Source organism: Caretta caretta, chromosome 8 (assembly GCF_965140235.1).
Source record: "Caretta caretta isolate rCarCar2 chromosome 8, rCarCar1.hap1, whole genome shotgun sequence".
NCBI classification, from domain to species: Eukaryota; Metazoa; Chordata; order Testudines; family Cheloniidae; genus Caretta; species Caretta caretta.
In genome coordinates this window covers 4786942-4813813 of record NC_134213.1, presented here as the reverse complement: position 1 = coordinate 4813813, position 26872 = coordinate 4786942, and the positions used below count along the sequence as shown (strand labels likewise).

Sequence of the window (26872 nt, the reverse complement as noted above, 5' to 3'; positions counted from 1 at the left end):
GTTCAGGAAGCTTCTGCTTAACCCAGATACCCCTACATGTGGGCTGAGAGAGGCAGACTGTCCTCCTGCTGTCCTTGTTTGTCTCTCTCCTGCATCATCTCCCTACCTGCAGCTGCTGCCAACTCACTCCCCTCCCTGCCTCTCTAGACAGGGGTTTTTAACTACTTAATATCCTTTTGATTTTAGGTCCCAGCCCTGCAAAATATGCCCTGCCTGGAACCAGGCGGGGGGGCAGTTCCCAATTAATAGCCCACTCATTTTTCTCTTAAGGACCCTTGGTATTTTCTCTGGAGATAAATTATCTCTAGACATCGTTTTGTTTCCTGCTTGCTCTTTCTAACAGCCCTTTCTTATTTAACTCCATGCAGGCAGATGGAATAAAATCAAGCAAGTAAACTGAGGTACACATAATATAGGTATCTCCCTTGCTCGCCTCAGATGCAAATACTCCCAGAAACAAGGATGAAGTTTTTCAAAGGGATAGCAGACAACATGCAAGAGACAGTACCTGGATAAATAAACAGCCCCACTTCTATGCTGAATAGGTCTCCAGCTGTATGCACACTGGCCCTCAGGCTGGTGCATGAAATAATCTACACATAGGACATGTCTGTCAAAGCCATTAACATAATAAAAGGCTTTAAGCGATGATCCTACCCAAGCCCCAATCTTCTCCCTATTGGAAGTACGTCAAAATGTATCCATCAAGCATGCTCACCACTCATCTAAACTGCTTTGTGGGAGCCAGACCTAAACCGAATGTATATGTCCTACTCTCAGAACAAGCAAAGAACCTACTTGAACAAACTGACTAAACTGCATTAAATGGCCAGGAATTTTACCCTTTCAAGATTACTCCACAGCCTTGGTCTGGAAAAGGAAAACGCTCTCCAGGGTTAGCAGGAAGCTAAGGATACAAAGCACCTATCTTGCTCTGATATATCCGCTTTTTCTCACTCATGCAGGTGGAGGAGGGTGGTGAACTTGTCTTTGATACAAATGAGTTAGGTGAATCTTATGCCCAAAGTTCACTTTTAAAACACATGGTATGGGCAGTATCTTCCCTGGTTTCTTTAACTGTTGGTAAGGAGATCAGAACCCTGAGCTCTGCTTAGGCTTGGCAGTTCATAGCCATAACACCTCTGGACTTGCTGTATCAGTTATGAATATAAAAAAAAAATGCTTGAACCCTGGCACCTAATTGCTTGAGCCCAGGTATCTCTTTCAGTACAAATTAAACACTGCCTGAGCTATCCTTGCCACAGAAGACTCAAAGACCATCCCTAACACACACGCTCGCTCACTCTCTCTTAGATGACTGCAAATTACTTCTGTACCTTGTGCAGAACGTAGGCCACAGGGACAGATCCATAGCTGATAAAATTCCAGATGTACAATTTCCGAAGTAGAGATCTGTCCAGCAGTAAAATCAAAGAGATGCGTTACTCTACAAGTTTCATGGAAAGTTAGCTGGGGTATTGACTGAACACAGCAGTTCTGGATTTTTACTCCAGTTCCTTATCCACGCAGATGTAGGAGCCAATGTTAACCTCAATCTGAAAAAGAGCAAAGAGCCTATCACTTGTACTGGTCACCAACACTTAATATGGATAGAAAACCCCTGGCTAAAAATCCAGCAACAGGCTAAGTGAGTTCCCTGGTGTTTGAGAAGGCCAAACAGCTTCCTGCTCATTAGATGCTCTATCAGCCACCTCAGTAGTCTACCTATTGTATTCTCCTATGCAAGCTTTCTCCACCAAAAAGCCTGGTTCATCTGCTAATGTGCTAAAAAGATGTTGGACTGTGTGGAGTGGGCCTACAAACTGGCAATGCTGACCAAGGTATGACTAATGCTGATGGATTTAGGAAATAGACTAATATTCTGTCGAAATCTCCCACTTCATACTCATGGCTCAAACTGACTTTAGGCCTGGCACTCTTCAGATGAGGATTTCTAGACTGAATTTTTTTCATGACTTAGGTTTTTCCTGTTAGATACTTTTCCCAAACCAGTGTCAACAATTTGCGAAAATACCAATGGAGGAATTTGCTTTCAAAACTAAACAAGATCCTCTGGAGCCTACCAATGGGACCCTTTTGGGTCAAATGAGAGACCTTTTCCCGAAAGGTAGCACTTGGCCAAAGACTTCACTCCCCTTCCTGTACCTCCCTGTTAAAATAATGTCATACAGCCAGAATACGAGGTAAATTATGGATTCTACTACACTGGTGTATTTCTTCACTGTTGAAGTCAGTTGTTTGTGGTGCTGGTGGGGTGTGTATATTTTATTGACACTCATTTGGGACCTGCATTACGCACTGTTGGCTTCACAATCAATGGATAGTACCCCTGTCCCAAACAAGAGCCTAGCCTGGGCTCCCTGGACAATACATTGAACATAAATAAGAGAAAAGTAAATCAGCTAATTAAAGAATACTCGACCCACATCAGAAAATGCACTGCAAGCAAAGACCCTTGACCTCCCGCTCACCCGCCCCCAAAAGAGCACTAGCATAGGCTGGAGACCAGCAGACTTGGGCTATTTCACACCTGGCAGAGCAAAATTTGGGTCCCTTGAGGCGAAACCTCTGCTGCCCAGTGCCTCTTTCACAGTGAGGAAGGTCTCGTTCTATCTCTTCTTCTAATCATAGCTGCATCAATAGCAAGCGTCTGTGTGCTTTTAAGTGTATCCCCCACATGCTACCAAAAACCTGTTCTGCAAAAATGTTGGGCCTTGATCAGAACCCTCTGCCCGTCAAGCCAGGTGTCTTTGTTACCACAGGTCACAGTGCCCAGGGCTCTGAGAGACCCATAAAAACCTCCACAAGGGACTTAGTGACTTACAGGAACTTTTTTCTAAACATAAAGGGTTGTGGATTTAAAGTCCGGTCTTGGGACCTTGTAGGACTAGAAGCAAGTGCTGAGTCCTATTGGGAAGCAGGGACTCTGCTCTCCCCAGTGGTCATGTAAATAAACCTGGAGTTCTAAACTCCTGCGTCCAACTTCCAGCTACAAAATGAAGAAGGGCAATGCAGGAATTCCCGAGACTCAACTTGCATGGTGATTTTTCCTTCCCTGCCAAATCAATAGGCTTAATATAGGTATTGCTGGAGAGCTAGGCACTACGGTAATACAAATAATGATAACAATGTGGCAAATAGCAAAAGTTATCAAAACGAAAGTGTTTGTTTAAAGGCTGTTTTTTTGATAAAGGACACAAATCCACCTATTTAAAGAGTAAATATTTGTTTTTTAAAGGGAATAATGTAGTGAAAATCCAAAATATGAGACACATTCCACTCAGCAAAGAACAGTGATCCACAGAGGGGTTTTCAAACATATCAATGAGCGGTTCCCAAACTTCATTGCACTGTGACCCCTTCTGACGAGAAAAATTACTTTGCGACCCCAGAATGGGGGATGGAAGCCTGAGCCCCACCACCCCAGGTGATGGGGCTTGGGCTTGGGCCCTGGGACCTAGCAAGTCTAACACCAGCCCTAGTGACCCCATTAAAATGGGGTCATGACCCACTTTGGGATCCTGACCCACAGTTTGAGAACCGCTGGAATGTCAAGTTTGACAGTGCATTGCAGCTTCAAGTTTGCCTACTGTTCTATATCCCTACCTAGGGCATTGATTGCCATAATATATAGATGCTTGGGGAAAAACAGTCCCCTTTGGGAATTGAACCCCCAAACCAGGGTTCAATCTGAAGCACATCTTTTCTTGCAACTGCCCCTCATGCTCCAGGCTTCTTCCTACAACACTTGACACTACACCACTCCTTTCAATTGCCTTGTGCAAGAAGCCTTCTGTCAAAAATACTTCACAACTCAGTGTACAGTTCACTTAACACAAGTTTCTCCCAGTACCCTGGGGTACTATGGCCATCAGCCTAACTTTCCCATTTTAGTGCACTCCAGGGCTATGTGCACCATAATGCATTACATGCTGCCTAGAACCCATCAGACCAGCTGATCCAACTTACAGGGACGCACCTTGGTTATGGGAGTTATGGAGAGCATTTGGAGTCTCATGCAAGATCAGTGGGGCAAGAGTTGTGTTGTCCTTCAGTACCTCTTATGTATAGTTGGAACCATTTTAACAACGGCAAATAATTCCCAACCTGACCATGAGTGACGCTTGGGTTCCAGAACAGATCCACACAAGATTTATTTGCTTGTTATAACAAATGCTCTGTGTACATGGGGCCTGTTTTCATTTCCTCTTTGTGCAATGAAAGCACTGTGTGGTGGTGATTTCCCACAGTAATAGATTGTCACAGATGGAGAAAGGTTCTAGAGAGAGTCCAGAAGAGATCCAGTAGGGAAACTGAAGTATCTTACTGTCCTCCAGAAAGGAATGGAAGTGCAGGCACAAGGTGGAAGCACAAAGGTAATCCTCAACGATGCTGAGTTTTCAATAAGTTTAACAATGTGCTATAACTGAGCCGAGGCCTAGAGGGTAAGGACTGCTGCAACTGGGGATGGGGTGAGTGGGGCTGGTGAGAACGCAACACCCCTTTTTGTTATCTCACTCTTCAAAGCCTGTTTCTCCCAGCGCAAGCCCTGCATCTGTCTCCTGGACGTGGAAACTGGAAAGATTCTGGGACAGAACTGAGGTCAAAGGGGCTCTTCCCCTGATGACAGTGAGCAGGATGTGAGGCCCTGCCAAGCAAACCCTGGGTACGTCTACACAGCAAGCAGAATCCCACAGCAGCAAGTCTCAGAGCCTGGGTCTGCTGTCTCAGGATCATGCTACAGCACTGAAAATAGCTGTGTAGACACTTGGGCTCAGGCTCTGAAGCCCAGCCCCCTCATTAGGCTTCAGAGCCCTTGCCCCAAAGTCTACACTGCTATTTTTAGCGCCATAGCCTCAGCCCTGTGTCTACCATGGGTTTCTGCTTGCTGTGTATACATGCCTTCAGACAGGAAAGCACCTCAGAAAAGCAGAGTGGGTGTACCAAGGATTTTGAGTGCATTAAAACAATGAGTTCTCAGGGAAGGCAGCTGTGTGGCAGGGGTATCTTTTTGGCCATTATTCAGCATCTACATTTAGAGATCCATGTAGACAGGGAGGCTTGGATGAGAAGACAATTATTACCTCTCCAAAGGCACTAAGATGCCTCCATTCTGATAGGTTTATGAAACATCATTTCTCACCTCATTGCTGTTTGCACAAGGAGCTGTTAGATCAGGCTAGTGATGTGCACCCAATAAAGGATGGATATCTCCATTAAGCCAGGTATTTTACAGCCAGCTAATTTTAGCCTAGCAGAGTGACAAAGCTCATGAAGATAAATATGCTGGAGCATATTGTAATTGTACAAGGCCATCATGCTTTTTTCAGATAGAGTTTCAGCGAGAAACTGCTGAATTGGAATTCATTTGCAAATTGGATACTATTAATTTAGGCTTAAATAGAGACTGGGAGTGGCTAAGTCATTATGCAAGGTAGCCTGTTTCTTCTTGTTTTTTCCTACCCCCCCCCTCCAGATGTTCTGGTTTAACTTGGATTTAAACTTGGAGAGTGGTCAGTTTAGATGAGCTATTACCAGCAGGAGAGTGAGTTTGTGTGTGTATGGGGGTGGGGGGGATGTGAGAAAACCTTGATCTATGCAGGAAATAGCCCGACTTGATTATGCAAAGAGTTGTCACTTTGGATGGGCTAGCACCAGCAGGAGAGTGAATTTGTGTGGGGGGTGGAGGGTGAGAAAACCTGGATTTGTGCTGGAAATGGCCCACCTGTTGATCACTTTAGATAAGCTATTACCAGCAGGACAGTGGGGTGGGAGGAGGTATTGTTTCATATTCTCTGTGTGTATATAAAGTCTGCTGCAGTTTCCACGGTAAACATCTGATGAAGTGAGCTGTAGCTCACGAAAGCTCATGCTCAAATAAATTGGTTAGTCTCTAAGGTGCCACAAGTACTCCTTTTCTTTTTGCGAATACAGACTAACACGGCTGTTCCTCTGAAACCAATCAATATAGCATTGCATTTGCAGGTACGTAACATTTATACGTAACGTGCCCCTGTATAAGTAGGGGCATAGCGAGCAGATCGAGGGACGTGATCGTCCCCCTCTATTCGACATTGGTGAGGTCTCATCTGGAGTACTGTGTCCAGTTTTGGGCCCCACGCTACAAGAAGGATGTGGATAAATTGGAAAGAGTCCAGCGAAGGGCAACAAAAATGATTAGGGGTCTGGAACACATGACTTATGAGGAGAGGCTGAGGGAACTGGGATTGTTTAGTCTGCGGAAGAGAAGAATGAGGGGGAATTTGATAGCTGCTTTCAACTACCTGAGAGGTGGTTCCAGAGAGGATGGTTCTAGACTATTCTCAGTGGTGGAAGAGGACAGGACAAGGAGTAATGGTCTCAAGTTGCAGTGGGGGAGGTTTAGGTTGGATATTAGGAAAAACTTTTTCACTGGGAGGGTGGTGAAACACTGGAATGCGTTGCCTAAGGAGGTGGTGGAATCTCCTTCCTTAGAAGTTTCTAAGGTCAGGCTTGACAAAAGCCCTGGCTGGGATGATTTAATTGGGGATGGGTCCTGCTTTTGAGCAGGGGGTTGGACTAGATGACCTCCTGAGGTCCCTTCCAACCCTGATATTCTATGATTCTATGATTTAATTTAGCAAAGAGAGAGACAGCAAGAGTACTTCTTTCCCCAGCAAGTGCTGCGGGCCAGCACATGAAACAAACATTTCATATTGTCTCACGAAGGCAAAAGGAAAAGTAACATATGCCTGGCACTGATTTGAACCTCTTTCTCCAAAAGCCTCTTATGCCAGTACACACAGTGGGTACTATATCCTCTGGCCAGCAGAGGGAGACAAGGAAAAAATCTGTCCATTGCTTGCTCCTTCATCATCTATCCCATATGGTCTGATCTCTATTTTGGCAGCAAGAACAGGAGTATTCTTTGCCAGCCAGCAACCATGTAGCCAGCTAGTATTAGAAAAGAAAAAATACAAGAAAAACCCGTGCCTCAAGGCAATACACAGGAGAACCGCCTGCCCAGGACCCTCTCTTTAATAATGAGGATCAGTGGCATTTGTTGCAGGGGACAAGTGGTCTTTCAGGTACACAGGTACCAGGCCATAAGGGTGTTACTAACTTTGACAAACCCTTTAAACCCTACCCAGAGATCAACATGCAGCCAGTGGATCTCTAGTGTCATGTAATCCCAGCATGTTGCCCCACTCAGTATATGAGCTGCATCATTCTGCACCAGCTTTGGACTCCAAATGATATGAAGTCATTGACCCATGCCTTGTCTTGATACCAACTGGCAGAGGGCACAGGAGTGTATGAGAGTTACAGAGACCCCCTGGTTTGTCATCTACCTACTAGTCTGCCAGAGAATGTCACGTAAGGTTCTAATGAAAGCCTGTGTCACACTGGTCGTCATAATCATTGAGAGATGTATGTACAGAAAAATGTGTCGAGTTACCTGTATATATACTAAAAATTATGTTCTCTAGGCTTGAGTTAAAGCACGGCATCAAAAGGTGACCCACAGACCCCTGGCAGACAGGGGGGAAGAGATGCTTCTCTCACTCTGACTAGACATCTGAAAATTAAGTACTGTATGCTTCACAACAGACGCCCATTTACAGTCTGAGCAAAATGGTGATCAATAGATTGCAGAGATGGCAGGGAAAACAAAACCAGCAGGGGTTATCTCATTTAAGAGTAAGACAATGAAACTTGGAAACTATACCTAGGGTGCAGATGAACTCCCCCTCCCCACTTTTTTCCTTCCATTTGTGAAGACAAGCCTCCAGTGGACTTGATTGTATGAGAAGGGATCTCAGCCAAACTGGTTGAAAACACAGGAAAAAGGACTTGAGGTAAGCTATCTTGTAGGGGGTGGGGAATGCCTTGTTAGTTAAGTTTAGGCTTTAGAAAACATACTATGATTTTGCTTTATATGTAACTATTTGTTTCCAATATTTTTACTCTCTATCACTTGAATCTCTGTTCCTTGATGATAAACATATTCTTCTTTCCACTATATCTAAATATCTATATCTCAATACTGTGTGTTGAGCAGAGTGGTGATCCTGAGTTGAATCTTGCAAGCTGGTGAGTACTGTTCCCTTGGGAACAGCAGATCTGAGAATTCTGTGAGAGGTCCATGGAACAGGGGCTGGACACCCCAGACAACTTGTGGGTTGGTATGTGCCCATTGCTAACCCGTACAGAGAGAATGAGACCTACAGAGGCTTGAAAGGCAGTGCTTGTGTCGCCAGAGGCAGGTAGTTTCAGGAAGCTGATCCACAGCAGACACAGCTGATTCATGCTAAGGGCAGGTGGTGGCAAGGTGCCTTAGACCCCTGGGAAAAGTCAATGGTCTGATCGTTCTTGTATCTTCCAGGAGAGGCCGATAGGAATTGCTTGGTGGCTGTTTGCCAGCAATGACAGAGAGGAGGGTTGAGGAGGCATTTGCACAGCTATTAGAGAGGAATATGAGAAATGGGCTCTGACCTGTTGGTATCAGTTACTCTCTAAGGGGGATCTGCTATATCTAAGAGGCTGTGCATGGAAAGTTGGCCTGAGGCTGTATTTTAAGACCCCCATCTTCCCCTTGGGTACCCAGAGACTATAATATGTTATGCCTTTTCCTATGCCTAGGAGAATACCGTGAAACAGTCAGATGTGATAAACCAATACAAGAGCCTTGAGCAGATTGAGTTTACTTGGAACATTTTTGTGTGCAACTCCAACAACTTGGATTAAAGCATATTAATTCCTGCACATGATTTCAAGATTCTAAGACAGCTGATGCCTGCTTTAGAACCTTTCTGTCTGAAGAAAGAAATAAGGGGTTTGGGTTTTTTTGCACACACAAACTTGCATCAGATCACAGAAATCCTCCTTTATCTTCATAGCTGTCCCAACCTAGGGCAATTCTGGTGCTAAAAAGATTACTTTAAAAATAAAGGTTGAGCAAAATTGCTTGGGAGCAAATGTACTTCAGAAAACATCTCTTCCATAGTCCAATAACTGCACCAACTGTGATGCTTAATTAAACAAGAAAAGCCTCTTTGGTATGGTATCTGCAAAGGACTCCTCCTAGGCTTGAGCTGAGATGTACAATGAGTTTTCCAATGCAGCCACTAGGAGCCTGTGTTCCCTATAAATTATTACCTAGGCTGATCCCTATAATAAACCACAACCTTTGTAGCCAGGAACAAAAATTTTAGGAGTGAATCCAGAGTAGTTTTTACAAACATGTCAGCTATCTTGAGTTAATTGGCAGTCGACTGACTCGAAACTAAAAACTCTTATCGTATGTGTGCCCCTGAGGTTTGCTTTCCTTCACAGCACGCAAGACTGATGTCGCTCCTACCCGTTATCTAACCTAAACATGCAAGTCAAATTAAAACTATGAAAAGTAAATAAATGTAACTTTTTCATTTTCATTTCTCCCAGAGTGAGACTGCCCTAGGAACCAGCTCTTACTGTTTGCTATTTCCCGTGAGTACCATCCAGACCAGTAGATGAGGAAAAACTAGATTTCTTAACCTGTAATTTCCATTTCTCATAATGGGAAGGGCATGCACTGATCTGGACAAAGCCCCAGTATATATGCAGATGTTCTTGCTAAAATTAATTTTGTAAGTGGTTACACCTTTAATTCTATTAATCCTATTATCTACAGTGGAGGTGATGTTTTCTACCTGGTTTATGCCATTTCAGCTTTGGAAGTCCTGGGAATCAGTGTGTGGTGCTGCAGCATGAGTCTACACTCAAAGGAAGGAAGTCAGGAAAAATCTAAGCTGCTATCTCCATTGTGGCAGAATGGACCCAAGAGCAATGTTCACACCATTAAGAGAAATAAAAATTACAAGTAAGGATACAACTAGCCTCCTCCTGTACTGCTTCTGTTTTAACCCGGGTTCAACATAATGAGAGCATTGCACAGGGCTTTGGAGAAAATCCTGGTCTGTACGTGTTAGATGAGTGAAAAATTTATTCTGCAAATGTAGGCTGGCTCTTAAATAAAAGAGCAGTATAGAAGAAAGTGAAGATTCAAACCAAGTGAGGAAGGGATGAAGAGTCTGGGAGAAAAACAATCTGAGCATGTGTTATTTGCATGCAAAACCATGCTCTGAAGTGTCCCTAGCCTCTGTTTCCCAGAAGCTAGGAATGGGCAACAGGGGATAGATCACTTCTGAAGCACCTGGCATTGGCCAGTCGGAAGGCAGGATACTGGGCTAGATGGACCTTTTGTCTGACCCAGGATGGCCATTCTTATAATGATCTAATGTACTTTGTTAATTAAGATTTTGAATGATTTAAAGAGGCTGGCTCAGAGGCCTTCATTCCCTCATCTCCAGCAGCAGATATAAACTGCATAAGGACCATGTGTAATGGTGCATGCCCTAGCCAGGGTTGGCAGTCTTGTGTAATCCTTGTAATTTGCTATTTGGGACCATTTGTGGAAGTCATGCCTGCAGAAAGCTGCCACTAACTCAGCATGGAGTTATTTGTCAGTCAGCTTCTTCCAGTTCATGTTTGCGGGAGGGTATTAAGGCAGCTGTTGGGTGCAGATTTCAACGAATATTCTCTTTTCCCCTAAACATACCTTGACCTATTCCTCCTGCTGAGCCTCTATCCTTCCAGCAGTAATTGTGAGCGGTTTCTTCTCAGCTGTCTGACCAAGTGGCACAGGTCCAATGTGGTGTGTGTGAGATTCGGCTGAGCCGGAGAGTAATGTCCCCAGTTACACAGGTCAGGGTCTAGGCTGCCCTGCACCAGGGCATGTAGCTACTTGGGGTCCCTCTCCATGCTGTCCTGTGCTATGGTGCTGGGGCTATCCGGATGTTTAGCATCAGCCTCAGCCTGGTCTCAGTGTGGTGCAGTGTTATGCAGGCCCCGCAGAGAAGTGGGGGCTGGGTACATCATATTTGCTCTACCCCCCCCCCCCGTTAGACGCTGGGGGGGCTTGAGCTCGGCGCCCTGGCGTAATTGTGCCCCCCCCCCGTTGTGCACGGTGCTGTGCCTTCTTCCTAGGGTGGGGGGAGCTGGGCTGGGGAGCGCCCGAGTCGGGGGGGGGGGGCTAAGGAGACGCCCTGGTGGGGGAGTGCCCGGGTCTGCGGGGGGGAGCTGGGCTGGGGAGTGCCCCGTCTGAGGGGGTGCTGTAGGGAGGCTCGGGGGGGGGGGGGGGGGCTGGGCAGCCCCCGGTCTGAGGAGGGAGTGCCCGGGTCTGGGGAGGCCCTGGGGGGGCGCCCGTTTGAGGGGGGGGGGGCTGGGGGCAGTCATCCTGGGCCCTGGGGTGCCCGGATCCGAGGGGACAGTGCCCGAGGCCAGGCCCCCCGGCTCTGGCCCGTCCGCTGCCCCCAGAACGGGGCGTCCCGCCCCCTCCCCGCTTCCAACCCACCTCAGCGGCCTCCCGCTCCTCCGCAGGACGCGGCCAAGCGCCGGCGACGGGCAGCCGCCTCCGCCAATGGGGTGCGCTAGCGAGGGCGGAACCCCGCCCCGGGGGCGCCGCCGGCCAATGCGGGCGCGGGGGCGGTACTTCCTCTGCCCAGGAGGCGGGGCGGGCAGGTTTTTTGTGTGTGGGGTCCCTGTGGCGGCGGCGGCGGCGCTTCGGGGCCCGGCCCGGCCTGGCCTCCGCTCTGCGGTAGCCGGCCGGAGAGCCAGGGGGCGCTCGCCGGCTCCCCGCCCGGCTGGGCCCGAGAGGGGCGGGGGCGCTGCCGGGAGTTTCTAGGGGAGCCCTGGGGGGGCTGGGACCTGCCGGGAGTTTCTAGGGGAGCCCTGGGGCGGCTCGGGGACGCTGCCGGGAGTTTCTAGGCCCCCCCCGGGGAGGAGGCTCGGACGCTGCCGGGAGTTTCTAGGCCCCCCCGGGGAGGAGGCTCGGACGCTGCCGGGAGTTTCTAGGGGAGCCCTGGGGCGGCCCGGGGACGCTGCCGGGAGTTTCTAGGGGAGCCCTGGGACCTGCCGGGAGTTTCTAGGGGCCCCTGGGGCGGCTCGGGGACGCTGCCGGGAGTTTCTAGGCCCCCCCCCGGGGAGGAGGCTCGGACGCTGCCGGGAGTTTCTAGGGGCCCCTGGGGCGGCTCGGGGACGCTGCCGGGAGTTTCTAGGCCCCCCCGGGGGGGAGGCTGGGACCTGCCGGGAGTTTCTAGGGGGCCCCGGGCTCGGACGCTGCCGGGAGTTTTTAGGCCCCCCGGGGGGGTGGGAGCGCTGGGTGTTGGAGCCGCTCTCTTTGCGGGGGTCGCAGTCTCCGCCGTTGGGAGGCACCGGGTGTCTCCCTGCCATTACTCTCCGGGCGGGGCCGGGCGATGAATGGTTTCAGCACCGAGGAGGACAGCCGGGATGGGCCCCCCGCTGCCCCCTTTTGCGGCCAGAGCTGCTGCCTGATTGATGACGGGGACCGCTGTGTGCGCCCGGCCGGCAATGCCTCCTTCAGCAAGAGGATCCAGAAGAGCATCTCCCAGAAGAAGCTCAAGCTGGACATTGACAAAAGTGTGAGTTGCAACCCGGGTCGCAGCCTTGCATTTATGTGGCCCAAAGGCGCCTACAGTGCTCTGCGAAGTTCATGAGCCACTGCAGTGTGGCCTCTTCTGGGCTGGAACCCAGCATCTGCTTTACAGTGCACGGGAGGAGCCTTATACAACCGTTTGGTACCACCAGACTGCAGTTACACCTGGCATTGCATGGATTTTGGGCCCAAACTGAAGACAGCGTGCCTTGAACGTTGCAAATTGTGTTTATTGAGCCACATTGGCAATGTTTTAGACACCGGATTGACAATGCTAGGGTTCTTTCCCCCTCTGAAGGGAATAGGAATTGTAGTGATCTGTGTGTATGGTATACCTAATGTGACCCTTTATTTTGCAGGCTTTATTCCAAACGATTTTACAGATTTAAATATCACTACAAATGTTGTAAAAGATGTAGAGGACAGAGAAAAGGTCTGGAAGAAGAGAGAGGGAGAGATCAACTGGCGATGAAGTGAGAAGTAGGGCTAGTAAAGTAGTGAGAGATTTAAAAGGACTTCCAGATGATAGGTGCTCGAGGAGAAGCATCTTGCATTCCAGTGAGCATGTTGTGCGGAAGGATAGAGAAAAGGCCAGTTTCTCTTAGTTTTGAAGACAGTAGTACCACTTCAGCCACTGTTAGGTACTTGTGACTGCTGTGATTACTAAAGAGGTAACTTTAATTCCACAGATCCCGACCAGTTGGGAGGTATTTACATAAGTAAAGCTTCGAACTGTTCCCATGAAGCAATAATTTAAAAACTGTCACATCTGACTGAACAGTTGACATAACCATTTTTTAAATGAAAAAAATTGCGAGCTTCTTTATTGGTTGGCTTATCTGCTGCCAGCCAATTAATGATCATTTTAAGTGACATCGGTCCGTCAGGCCTATAAATGGGACCCTCACTGGGAGGAGGATACATCTGAACTCAGCAGCCATAGTCTTTATGGAGAAAGTTTCTATTTAAAGTAACTCCATCAGCATAAGTCTCACTTCCATCAGAATTTTTTTTTTTTGCCTGCAGTTGTTATAAGCAGCCATAAGATTAGGACAACTGAAAGAAATTAGAGTGTACTTTGAGTGTACTTTGTCCATTTAATGGCATATTGCTTTAATTTGAGTGTACTTTGTCCATTTAATGGCATATTTCATATGGTTGATTTCACTGTTCCTCTTGTTTGTGACCATCTTTCACACAGCAACAAGGGAGAAAATCACTTTAAAGAGAGAGACTCAACTTGAAATCTAGTAATTTTTTTTAAATCACGTATTTCACCTCTCAGAGTAGTCCCTGAATCTTTCTAATGTGAGTCAAATTTTACTATCTTTTAATATTTTGTTTCCCTTGTTACATATGAAAGACCACAAAAGTGAAAGGGGAAACCAATGAAATAACTAAACAGGCAGAAAGGATTAAACTGACTGTACAAAGTGCTTTCTTTACAGTTTAAAGGCATTTGTACTGGACTAGCATCTACTCATTTCTGTCATTTACAGTCAGTTTAGAGAATGTTAGTTTTCATTAGAAAATGCCCTCTTAAAAGGGACTTTCATATTGGGGTGAACTTTTAGAAAGATTTCAGAGTAGCAGCGTACATAAGATTCTAATGTACAAAAAGTAGTCAGTTAGTCTGTCTTCTTCTGTTGTTTGGTAAGGGGTTAGGTCCTGATCCTGAAAACATGCACTTTAGTAATCTCACTGATTTCAGTGGGATTACTTGTGTACATCAAGGTAAACACATGCATAAATCTTCACAGACATGATCCTGTAGAGAATTCATCCTTTATTTTGTGACATTTGATTGGTTTCATGAAAGTGAATGTGACATCATAAATTTAGCATTATTATTAGAGATTGAATTTCAACTCAGGCTGTTAGGAACCCTTCATTTTCCTCTGCCTCTTCTCAGCCCTAGCCATTCACACGATGAGCTTATTTCCATAATTCATGAGTATTCATGATTCAAATATACCAATTTTCATAGTGTTAAATGTAGTGCAGCAAATGTGTCCTGTGTATTATTTCTTTATAATTGATCGTAGTCTGATACAGTGTTTTTATATAATAACTACTCTGATTGCTTTTTCCCCCACTTTTTACTCTTAGGTAAGGCACCTGTATATTTGTGATTTCCACAAGAATTTCATTCAGAGTGTCCGAAACAAAAGGAAGAGGAAAACTAGTGATGATGGAGGAGACTCTCCTGAGCATGAGATGGATGTCCCAGAAGTAAGTGTCTTACAAAAGCGGATGTTGGCTGCTATTGCCAGTGTCTGCCGTGTTCAAATTTCATGAACCTTATTGTCTTGGGGGGAAGGCATACATCCTTTCAAGTCCATGAAATAGGGACATTTGAGCACTTTCATATATCTGTGAAGACTTTCTTTCACTGAAATTGCAACTTTGTCTAAATTCTTATGGAAGTAACAGTGCCTTCAGGAATAATTTTTATATTGAGGGAGATTATTCTGATTTTGTTTTGTGAGCATATTCCATTTTCTTTCATCACCCTGGAATGATCCAGTTCCTGGCTTTACTAGATTTCTTCTATATACATGTCCACTTGAAACTTTCTATAAAAGAGGAATTGAAAAGATTTGTGGAAAAGAAGTCCAAGCCTACAATTTTATATGCAGGGAGTAGAGCTGAGAAAATAGTTTATTTTTCAATTCAGTGGCCAAACCACCTAAATAAATAAAAACGAATTTGTTTTGAACAGAATTTTATTTTCTTGCCAAAACAAAAGTAAAAAGAATTGTTTTTTGGGTCAAACAAAATGTTTCATTGGACCCTAAGCTAATTTGTTTTTATTTTGTTACATTTTTGGGGGGGGGTGACCCTTTTTAACGCTTTTTAAAAAACAAATTGACCCAAATTTCAAAACAAAACTTTTACATTTTTAAAAAATATATATTCAGCTGAAAATGTTCACTGAATTTGACCAAAAACCGTGAATAGTTTCAGTTGCCCTGAGACTGCATTTTTCAGCAAATCTATTAGTTGAAAAATTTCTTCCAGTTCTAATAGAGTGTGCCTAAACAACAAGTAAGGGGGTAGTCAGCATATACACTATTCTAAAGTTACTATTTTAAAAAAAAAAAATGAATGCATGTCAAGTTGTACTGCATGATTCCTGATTGGTGCCACAACCCAGCATGCATCATTCTGGGATATCACAGCTTTGACTCTCCACTATGGTAATGGAGTAAGCCCATGTGGGCTTAACTAAGCAACATTCAATGATGTTGTGCAGTTTTGAAATATGTATAATACTTTTTACATCCCAGAGCAGCATTATTTAATAATACTCTTAAACCACTGTTTCTCAAACTATTGTACTGGTAACCCCTTTCACACAGCAAGCCTCTGAGTGTGACCCTCCCCCCTTATAAATTAAAAACACTTGTTTATGTATTTAACACCTTTAAATATACCTGTTTTAACACCTGTCTTAAACCATGAAACAAATAAATTATAAAATCTTTGAGACAAGAGCCACATTATCTTATTTAATCTAATTTCTCTATTCCTCAGTTTCCCCGTTTGTAAAATGGGGTTATGAAACTGACTTCCTTTGTAAAGTGCTTTGAGATCTACTGATGGTATTAGGTGGTATTATTATTTGTACTTTGGGCATTGAGCACACTTTTAAGTGTGCTACAATAATAAATTGAAATAATTACTTAACAGAGCCCTTCTGGGCTGGCTCATTTGCTTTAGAGGTATTTCTCATACCTGACACGCTAATAAGTTGCTTAGTTAATACAGGAGCCAGTGGCAGGACGTCATAGTTCCTAAAAACATTACTAACAACAAAATTAAATTTCTGTGCCATATGCTGCAGATAACAAAAGTTAAGTAACATTCAACGCATAATTTAAAACATAAGAGGGAGTTTTTCAATTTACATTTAAAATTCCCTTCACCTGGACTGTTACTGAAGCACGCACTTTCTGCCTGCCCTTTGTGCAGTTTTTTCACTCTCACTGTAGAAATTGTGCATTTACATTTTGAAATATCCCTGGTTGAGTTCGTTCCTTCACAGTGCCCAGAAACCCAACAGTTTATGACATTAGCCATTTGCTCAGTGGGTAATAAGATGGTATTCAGCCACAAGTTTCTAAACTCTGTGGGAACAGCAGTGAGTAATGATTTCTGTTTGTAACAAAGAACTCTATAATTCTTAGTGTGGTTCTTCTCTGAAAAACAACTCTCTAAAAATGGCATTGGGGGACTATTTGTGTGTAAATGACCTGCTTATCAGATTCACTCAGTTTACAAGTGAAAGGATTACTGAGGATGCGGAGGTGTAATTGAGAGCAGAATTTGGCCTTACAGCTGTAAATTGGCTAACCGTTCTGTTGTGGTATATGAGCCAGAACAGAATTTCTCTCCCCTGAGACTGTTTTGGCTCTGCAACATTAACAAGAATTAAAAAGTAGACTTATATTTGTCACTAAAGCAAGCCCATGCGGCTCTGAATACAGACAGAACAGTCCTGTTGAGCTAGTAAGTGCCAGTTCGAGCTACTCTCCTCAGATACATCTGCACCCCAGTCATCCTGCATCTGTTTTCCAGGTTGACCTGTTCCAGCTGCAAGTGAACACGCTGCGACGGTACAAAAGACATTACAAGTTACAGACCAGGCCTGGCCTCAATAAGGCTCAGCTAGCAGAAGTAAGCGAGGGTGTGGGGAATTGCTTTTTATAACAGCAGAAAAATGTATTTTTCGCTTCCCCAACCTGACATACATTTTCTGGACACAAGTGATTGCACTGAGTCTATCACTAGTACATACCAGATGCTCTGCTGCTGGTTTCCAGTGAATTGCTATAAGTGTATTCTCCTTCCCATGAGAAGGATCCTGAGGAACATTTTGCAGTAGCTGTTGTTTGTTCTCCTTTCTTTCTATCCATCTAATTCATTAAAAAGTGAATGATTAATGATGGCAGAGTGAATAGAATCAGAAAATGGACTCTTATTGTCCTGTGTATTTACCAATTTTCAAGCTATTAGTTGGGGACAGCTGTAAAACCAAACTCCTGAGACACATTCTAGCAGAGAGACAAGGAGGGTGAGGTAATCTTTTATTAGACCAACTTCTGTTGATGAGAGAGAAAAGCTTTTGAGCCACACAGAGCTCTTCTTCAGGTCACCCAAAGAAGAGCTCTGTGTGTGGCTCAGAAGCTTCTCTCTCTCGCCAATGGAAGTTGGTCTAATAAAAGATATTACCTCACTATCCTTGTCTCTCTAATATTCTGGGACCAACAGAGCTATAACTACACTGCATACAGCATGATCTAACAGTCATTTTAAATGTCCTATTGTTTTAGTTTTTCTCCATTCTCTGCCTAGTGCAGTTGGGCTGCATTTCTTCATATTAAAAGCAGAGTCACTAACCCAGTTCTTCCCTTCTCTCTTTCCTTCCATGATCCTGACATACCTTGCTTACCTAATAAATCATGCCTCATCAGTCTGTTAGAATTCTTTGAGGGGATCAACAAATCTGTAGACAAGGGTGATCCAGTGGATATAGTGTACTTGATCTATCAGAAAGTCTTTGACAAAGGCCCTCACCAAAGGCTCTTAAGCAAAGTAAGTAGTCATGGGATAAGAGGGAAAGGCCTCACATGGATCAGTAACTGGTTAAAAGACAGGAAACACAAGGTAGGAATAAATGGTCAGTTTTCAGAATGTGGAGGGATAAATAGCAATATCTCCCAGGGATCTGTACTGGGAGCAGTGCGGTTCATACATGATCTGGAAAAGGGGGTAAATGGGTAAAGAGATGGCAAAATTTCTGGACAATTCAAAATTACTCAAGACCGTTAAGTCCAAACCAGACTGTGAAGAGTTATAAAGGGATCTCACAAAAGTGGTTGACTGGGCAACAAAACAGCAAATGAAATTCAGTGCTGATAGTGCACATTGGAAAACATAATCCCAACTGTACATACAAAATGATGGGATCTAAAGTAATGGTTGCCACTCTGAAAGAAATCTTGAAGTCATTGTGGCTAGTTCTATGAAAACATCTGCTCAGTGTGCAGTGGCAGTCAAAACAAACAATGTTAGGAACCATTAGAAAAGGGATAGATAAGACAGAAAATATCATATCACCACTATATAAATCTGTGGTACTCCAACACCTTGAACGTTGCATGCAGTTCTGGTTGCCCTATCTCAGAAAAGATAAATTAGAATTGGAAGAATTACAGAGCAGGGCAACAAAAATTATTAAGGTTGCATATGAGGAGAGATTAATAAGACTGGGACTTTTCAGCTTGGAAAAGAGATGGCTACGAGTGGATATGATAGAAGACCATAAAAGCATGAATGGCATGGATAAAATGAATAAGGAATGTTGTTTAGTCCTTCACATACCACAAGAACCAAGGGTCACCCAATGAAATTAATAGGCAGCAGGTTTAAAACAAACAAAGGGAAGTGCTTCTTCACACAACGCACAGTCAGAACTGTGGAATTCGTTGCCAGGGGATTTCGTGAAGGTCAAAAGTAAAACTGAGTTAAAAAATTATCAGGTCCATCAATGGCTATTAGCCAAGATGATCGGGGATGCAACTCCATGCTCTGGGTGTCCCGAGCCTCTGACTGACAAAAGCTGGGAGAGGGTGATCGAATGGATCACTCAGTGATTGCCTGTTCTGTTCATGCCCTCTGAAGCACCTGGCACTGGCTGCTGTCAGAAGACCCAATACCAGATTAGATGGACCATTGGTCTGACCTAGTATGGCTGTTCTTAATAAGCCATTAAAGAGCTGTCTCCTCCTTCTGTCCTCCACTTGAGACAAGAGTTTGGGTAGCTCTTCTATACAAGGAGTGCTACAGATAGATGTAGTGTCCTTAATAGATATTCTAATGTTCAAGGCAGTTGTGCTTCAGGCCAGTGTTACCGAATCCCCACTCCTGCCCCGATTTCACCTGAATGTGTTCCTAGGGAAGCTCTGCTCTCATCAGGTTAACCTTACCTTTGCAGAAATTGCACTGTTTTTTCTGCAGGCCCAGGACTTTTACCACCATACAGCACGCAAAGTTCTGGCGGCTTTGTAAAATGTTTTGTTGCTCATTTTCAAAGTAGAGTACAGAATTAATGTTGATAATGTTGTACAGTGTATGGCATGGAGTAACAAGGTGAAGGGTGGGATGTAGATCCTCATTGGTATATCGTGTATTTGTAGTGTTCTAGCTAATGAGTAAGCAGTCTTTCAATTCCCTCTTGTTGGCAAGCGCTATGTACTGAAGCACATTTACATTAGTATCCCCAGCAAAACTATTATGCAAGCAGAGATTAACCTTAAGGGGAGCCTAACTTAAAATTGTCACACACTTCCCAGATTTCCTGTGAAGTTTGAGCAGCTTTGACCCTACGCTGGATCCTCGTCCAGCTCCCATGCTTGAATCACTTCTGCCTGAGGCTCTTAGACATCTGCTTCTAACCCACCGTAAGGAAAACTCAAACTTCCATAAGTCTTCTTGGAGTGATTCATATTGTTCAACCTGCATCAAAAACCAATTCTGGAGTTGTGCTGGGTACTGAAACAGATGTTCCCACCATAGGGGAAAGCACATCTCCTAATCCTGGCCCAACAAGACCCTTTTTACATTAGATTTATCCTTTGGATGAGAAAAGCAACCTAACTGTCCAGGGTTGTTACCAGAGTTTGAGATAGTAGCCCTAGCTTTTTTTCTGTTGTGGATCCCCTTTCAGTTCCTTTTATGAAAGCTTCCAATGTGTTTTAATGTGGGCAAAGGTCCATTGAAGCTGCATTGTTTACATTGCCAAGTCTCTACCTCTTTTGGATTACTTTAGCGAAGCTTGGCGATAGCTTTCCTTCACTCTTCTTTAAAATATTGAGTCATGGGGAAACTCTCTCCAAGCAAACTTGGCACGGAATGGATTGGGGAGGTGGTTTCTACTACTAACTAAAATACTAGCCTGTTGTAATGCTTTCCTAGGAAAGGAGGACTTCCTGGCTTCCAAATTCCACTTGTGAATTGGCTCCTGAAATTGTTGATTTAGCAAGACAACTCTCTGCCCATATGCACATTCTAGCTATAGTGAAGGGGTAAATGAGGACTGACTGTTCAAATCAGTGCATGTTTGCATAAAAGTGTGTTTTACTTGACAGCCTTAAATCAATGTCAGGATGAACAAAGACCAAACTGTAGCTCTGCTTATTTCTGCATTTAATTCAAGAATTTGCCTTTTTTTTTTCTTTTATAATATTTAGACCATTAGCCGCCACTTCAGAAATATCCCTGTGAATGAAAAGGAGACACTTGCTTACTTTATCTACATGGTAAAGACCAACAAGAGCAGGCTGGACCACAAATCAGAAAGCAGCAAGCAACTAGAATAAAGATGAGTTGGACTTTGGATGAGAATAAGCATGATATTGAAGGAAAGGGTGGTGTCATGCATCTTAAGCTTATAAAGACTGTTAAACTATATTGTAAAAAATTTTAAATGCCGTGTGTGTGAATGACATGATATAGACACTCTTGGTCAGGACTATCTGAAAACATGCATCCAACATGCCTAAGAAGACTTTCTTCCCAGTCAAAGCCAACATTGGAATGAAGGAATAAAGATCATAGGAAGAATTAAAGATATCAGTAGGACTTTGTGGCTTTGAAGTTCATTGATGCAGTGTGTTAAAGTACTTCTGGAAGCCTGCTTCCAAATGTGATTTTGGTGATGAGTAAAAAGAATTCAGTGGTCTCAGTCTGCATCACAAAACCACCATGCAACACACTTTGGCTCAGGACTGGAACAGCAGTGGAATTATAATTCAGAATCAAGGTGCATGGGTCAGAAGTCTGTCTGAAGCTTGCTCACAACCTGAACACACTCCAACTTTCTCTGAGTCAGTGCTACAAGTTCCAAACTTCTGTGAATGAATGCTACAATTCACCAAATCCACTCAGTGAACGCTGTTTGATTGGTTTGAAAATGGATTTCTCACATCATATCATGTGGAAACCAAACTGATATTGCCAACCTTTTCATCTGCTTTACCTTATTTAAAAACTCATTATTTAATTGAATTGTTTTAAGCATTTGAGAACATCTGCATTTTCTGGACTTATGGCATTTAAGGAAATATGTGGCATTTAGGCAAATATTGTGAATTAATTCACTGGTTTGATCATGTCGTTAAAAATGCCCCAATTAATTCACATAAATCTTTGTTGTGTCTCTTGAATTCTAGGCTCAGGGGGATAGGTGAAGCAATGGCTTATGGCTCAAGCCTTTATCCTGGGCCAGATCAGGTATAAATCACACAAGTGACTTTATTCTCAATCTGGTCTTCAGCAGGTCCACGTCACAAGACTGGCTCACAGATTGGTCTGACTTCCAGTCTCAGTTTCAGATAAACCATTCTAGGAGCGGTAGATATGTCACCAGTGTACTAACACGAGCGTAAGCGATATTTGAACAGCATCTGCCTGCACTGTTTTGGCAATGGACAGAGTGTCAAAGCACTCACCTTTCATAAGCATTAAATTTACATTTCCTAGAAATAATGCTGATCGTAGAATGGCACACAGTTGTCCTTTGTAACTGCATGTTTTAAAAGTAAAGTTAAAATCACTCATTTTTGTCATTTCAAGCCAAGGTGTTCTTACAAATCTTCACAGCCTAAACAAAATTGGCAAGGGGAGCCTAAAGAGCATTGTGACCTGTCATTTTCCAGTGACCTCAAATTCAATTCAAGGTAGTCTTTTTGATTTTTAAAAAACCACACCACTCCCCTGCTGTTTTAGCTTTTTAGTCTTTTTATTCTGTTCTGAGATGCCAAGACCCCACCTGATGAGCATATATGAAACAAGCCTTAAGCAGCAAAATGAACAGTGGAGAACTTTGGTTAGAATTTTTCAGTTGTGGGTTTGAACATGCAGAAACTGTCTGTAGCTTTGAATAGCTAAATATAAGAGACACAGCTCAATATTGTATGTATTGCTTATTGTGCAAGACAGACAGTTCATACAATAACTTATTGAAATCTTAAGCTTTCCCAAAGTATCTGGTAAAATAATTAAGGTCACCACTCTAAGCAAACTGAGTTTATTTGCAGAGCTTTCAAGTGTTTGCTTATGTTCCAAATAGATAGCCAAGAAACTTCAGCCTTTTTAATAAGTCCAATGTCATGCAGAAAATACTTCTAGTGATAGAGATATTCCATTTTAATCTGATGCATTTCTGAAGGATGTGGATTGTTTCAAGTGTCATCACAGACTCCAATTCAGTATGAATTTTACGAACTATTTAGATCAGAGGGTATGTCTACACTTCAGTTAAAACCCTGTAGCTGGCCGGTGCCAGCTGACTCAGACTCGTGGGGCTAGGGAGCTTTTTAATTGCCATGTAGCCAATCGAGCTTGGGCTGGAGCCGGGCTCTAGGACCTTGTGAGGCCCAAGCCCAAACATCTGCAATTAAACAGTCCCTTGGGAGTCAGCTGGCATGGGCCAGCCACAGGTGTCTAATTGCAATATAGACATATCCTAAGGCGCTTTGACGCAAGCAGTGAAGGAGTGTATGGAATGGTAAGCAAATGTCTTGCATCAATATTTCTTGAGTGTTTAAGAGTCTCCATTATTCTGGTCCCTTCCTTATTGGAAGGATGAAATAAACACCCCATATCAGTCAATTGATCTGCTTTATATAATTCAGGACAGATGCCTAGAAGATATGTTCTCTGACTGCATGATTAACTTCAGAGTTTTTATGCATGCACCCAGAGGAGAGTGATTAAGGAAAAATCTGTCTTCAAGTTATGAGTAGGTTATGCCTCATCCTGACTTCCAGACCAAAAATGGAATTTGTGTGGGGTTGTTAGGGTTTTTTTTTCCTTTATTTGCTCTTAAAAAAAAAAAAAAAAAAATGTGTTGCAGTGTTTTAGCCATTCTTTACAAAGGAAATATGGTGGCAGGTTCCATCTGTTCAGGTGTATTCATTGGAATGTTTTTGTGCAGAGGTGGGATTCAGGAAATTTTCTGAGCTAAGTGTTTGATATAAAATTTATGATTGTTGTTGGTTTCACTTAAGCAATTATACTTTACTTTTAAAAAAAATCTTATTCTAAGGTGTGGTGATGGAAAGATGTTTACCAGCCATTAGCAGGAGTTTATAAGGTGGAGAGGTTGGAGGAAGGACACCAAAGAAGCAGAGGAATCTTTGGTTTTCAGATCCCTGGGATCCCATTGCCTTATGAACACTTGGAGATGCCTTATTCTCTTGTTCTCAACTCCGCTAGAATAACAAGCCTTGATCCTGAGAGCAAGTGTCTTGGTGGAGGGACTGGTCACTCATGTGGCTACCCACGCTAGACACTGACATCACACGTCAATTCAGCAGCAATAGCCATGTTCAGAGTGCCTGTGGCTCTCGGAGCATTTAGACTTTAATAATCAGAAACGCAACAATGCAATTGCTCTGTGTAATGCCACTGTGTGTGTTTGATTGTGCTGCTGGCCCATTAATGATACTGTCCAACAGGTTTTAAATGCTCAACAGCAAATGTTTTTTTGAGCCTCAGGGGTGTGAAATTTTTCAGCACTTTGACAGGGTTTGTTGAAGATGCAGGAGAGCAGAATTGCTTTGATGGATGTGGTTCATTCACACAAGGTGTAAGTTTTTTACCTTGATACTTTTAGAATTTGCATTTCACAGACGGGATTTAAATGCTGTCTAACTCAACCATGGTGCGCAAACTTTAGTAGTCGTATATAATTTGTTCCAAGTCTCTGGGTGGAATTCATCCAGTGCAGAAGGCCCATAGGAAACCCTCCTGTCCACATAAGAACCTGATCCAATTAAAGACTCCTGTCAACTTCATTAGGGTTTGGATCAGACCCTAAACCCTTAGGATGGAACTCAGAGTCCCTCCTGCAGGCTTCTTCAGTGGGTTAATGTAATCCTGTGTAGTGGTCCTATGCTGGTCCCTAGTATTTGTAGGGGAAGAAAAAGAAATCACTGACCTTTTTCATCCCTTGAGCTCAGTGAAGGAAAAAGCAAGGGAATTTGAAGTGTCCTGTGATAGGATTAAATTAGGGGCAGTGGCATTGTGATGACTGGAAAGTGCAGCTGATAAAGCTGGCAAGTTCTTAGGGGGCACTTTGTCCTTAGATGTTCTGTGTTCATCGTTCAAGGCCTCGTTTTGTGTCTGTATCTTGAATACTGCATATCTTGAGCAAACTGTTGCAGTAATATTTAATGTTTCTTTTGCTGATTAAAGCCTGATTTAAAAACTTAGGTCAGCCTAGCTACATCTCTCGGGACTGTGAAAAATGTAATGCCCTGTGCAACATAGTTAGGTCGAGCTAACTCTGCTGTAGACACAGCTAGATCACCGGAAGAATTCTTTCCGTCGGTCTAGCTACTGCCTCTCGAGAGGTGAATTGCCTACGTCAGTGGTAAAAGCCGTTCCCGTCAGTGACGGAAGCATCTACTCTAGAGTGCCACGGACAGCACAACTGCAGCACCACAGCTGTGCCATTCTTACTGCTGTGGTTTATACGTATCCTAAGATCCAGAAAAGTGGAGGATTAAGGTTGTTCCAACTTTATCGAATTCTCTGGTACCTGCAGGCGTGCTTCTAAGGAAAGTTGGAGGCTCTTTTGATGTGTAGCCGAACAAAAAAAACCACACACACAAACCTGTCTGGCAACTGAAAGTCAGACATGTCAGTAGGATGGCTTCTTACCCAAACCAGCTGTGAAATCTAGAGCCAAAGTAACCCACAGCAAACATATTTCAGACTAGGTAGCATAGCAAAGAGAACTCCATGTAGGACATGGTCCAAATGAAAACCCAGCTAAATGGACTTCTTTCACGCACACATTTTTAAGAAGAGTCAGCTAAACAGTGTTAAATTTTGCGATGAGTGTTTTATGCCAAACGCAAATGTAGTGGGAAGGAGAAAGGGTGAGCCATGCACTTTACTTCTGTCGGTAGGTTCTAATGTAAATACTGGTGGGAAATCATGGTCGGTAAATGGAAGTGGTCAGGGAGGGGGACTTTATAGAAAAGATTTTGTTTTTTGTTTCAAACAGCAAACCATTCTTACTCCTGCAATGCCCTAGCATCGTTTTCTCTTTAAAATTTAAACTATTGAGATGAGGGAACATTAAACTTTTAGGTGGGAGCCATTTTACTGCCCAGTGGATTCACTAAAGGGCCCATCATGGAGACACAATAGAATATCGTTGATTGCTCTTTTTCATTATTGTTCCTTCATGTCAGCTAGGGCTTATCAACCATAAGAGAGGTGGTAAAGTTCAGTTTTCGGTTTCTGCTTTCTAGTTGTAAACAGGACTCTTAACGGCACCAGATAGTCCATTCACTTTTGCAACAAACCTCTGCTCTCACTTCCATGTTATCCATTACCCACAGCTCTGTTGGAAAGTAACTAAATAGTGTTCATGGAGTGGGAGGGCTCTTGCCTTAAATTCTGAATTTCAGTTACAATCAGGTCTGATGTATAAAATAGTTTGCAATAGGTTCTTAGGTCTCTGACGTAATAGATTTCCATTATTGTTTTTAAAAGAACGCGGTTTGCGTTTCTGCCTTTCATTTGTTGTCTTCATCCCTCCTGTCTTGTCCCATTCCACAGCTGGAACACCGAGAGGAGATGCATCGGATAACTTAAAAAAAAATCCTTTTACTCTGTACCAGGCTTACTGGGAGAAAAAAAATCATTCCCCCTTTCATTACGGCCTCCCACATGTTGTGCTGATCTTATGCCAAATGTTTTTGATATCTTGTATTTTTACTGATGTAAGATAGCTGTGTACTGTCAATGTAACTCTAGTAACTTATAGTGAAACTGTATAATTTTCTCTGAGATGTAGAAAATGTTCTGCTCCCACCGTGTATGAGACTTTAACTCTGTCCTGTCAGACAAAGCTATAAATGCCTGAGTTTCACTTTTAATAAATGATCTATCTAGCAACATGCCCCAAGTTCCCTCTGTTTGCCTCTCTGAATAGGATTCGCTTCCAGTGACTGGCTTAGGAGATTTGGTTCCTGGGATGATCTAGACGTAGTGCTTCTCACTGCCACATAGGACACCTGGGTTCACTTTGATTCCCTGTGCTGACTTTTTGTTCCCAGGACTCCGAGTATTGCAGAGATGGGAGGGGAAGTAGAGGGGTGAGGAAAAATGCCATCCCCCTGTGTCAAATAAAGGAGTCTTACCAACTCCTTAGCTGGATGAGTAGTTCCTCTGACATAAGGCCTCTTGTAGTGTAGGGGGTATGAGCCAAGAAATGTTCCCAATGCTATGTAAAGACAACTTGTGTTTAATAAAAAGAAAAGGAGTACTTGTGGCACCTTAGAGACTAACCAA

The 26872-nt window shown here is 43.7% G+C and overlaps 1 protein-coding gene and 2 long non-coding RNA genes across 4 annotated transcripts in view; 2 read left to right on the top strand and 1 right to left on the bottom strand.

Moving 5' to 3' along the window:
- The window catches only part of LOC125641876 (uncharacterized), an 89568-nt gene extending 78544 nt beyond the window's left edge, over positions 1–11024 (bottom strand). The window contains exons 1-2 of the long non-coding RNA XR_007358178.2: positions 10601–11024; positions 1338–1556 (exon numbers count right to left, since the gene is read on the bottom strand). This is a non-coding gene — a long non-coding RNA (uncharacterized LOC125641876). The remainder of the gene's footprint in view (positions 1–1337; positions 1557–10600) is intronic.
- LOC142072938 (uncharacterized) lies at positions 6110–9878 on the top strand. Its single transcript, XR_012669554.1, has 2 exons — positions 6110–9489; positions 9712–9878. It is a non-coding gene; the product is annotated as an uncharacterized LOC142072938 (long non-coding RNA).
- A 559-nt stretch (positions 11025–11583) lies between the features above and the next one.
- On the top strand, positions 11584–26480 carry SAP30L (SAP30 like). 2 transcript variants are annotated; one of them, XM_048862396.2, is made up of 4 exons: positions 11589–12482; positions 14606–14728; positions 17078–17176; positions 20752–26480. In XM_048862396.2, exons 1-4 carry the CDS (start codon positions 12297–12299, stop codon positions 20878–20880), a joined length of 537 nt encoding a protein of 178 aa, XP_048718353.1. In that variant the 5' UTR covers positions 11589–12296; the 3' UTR covers positions 20881–26480. The 2 variants fall into 2 exon arrangements, with proteins under 2 accessions (XP_048718354.1, XP_048718353.1); XM_048862397.2 differs by lacking the exon at positions 17078–17176 and having other exon boundaries at positions 11584–12482.
- Positions 26481–26872: the final 392 nt, after the last annotated feature.

Coding starts and splice junctions, on each gene's coding strand:
- SAP30L (XM_048862396.2), top strand. CDS start 12,297: ATGAATGGTTTCAGCACCGAGGAGGACAGCCGGGATGGGCCCCCCGCT. Junction 12,483..14,605: donor AGCTGGACATTGACAAAAGT/GTGAGTTGCAAC, acceptor TTTTACTCTTAG/GTAAGGCACCTGTATATTTG. Junction 14,729..17,077: donor ATGAGATGGATGTCCCAGAA/GTAAGTGTCTTA, acceptor TCTGTTTTCCAG/GTTGACCTGTTCCAGCTGCA.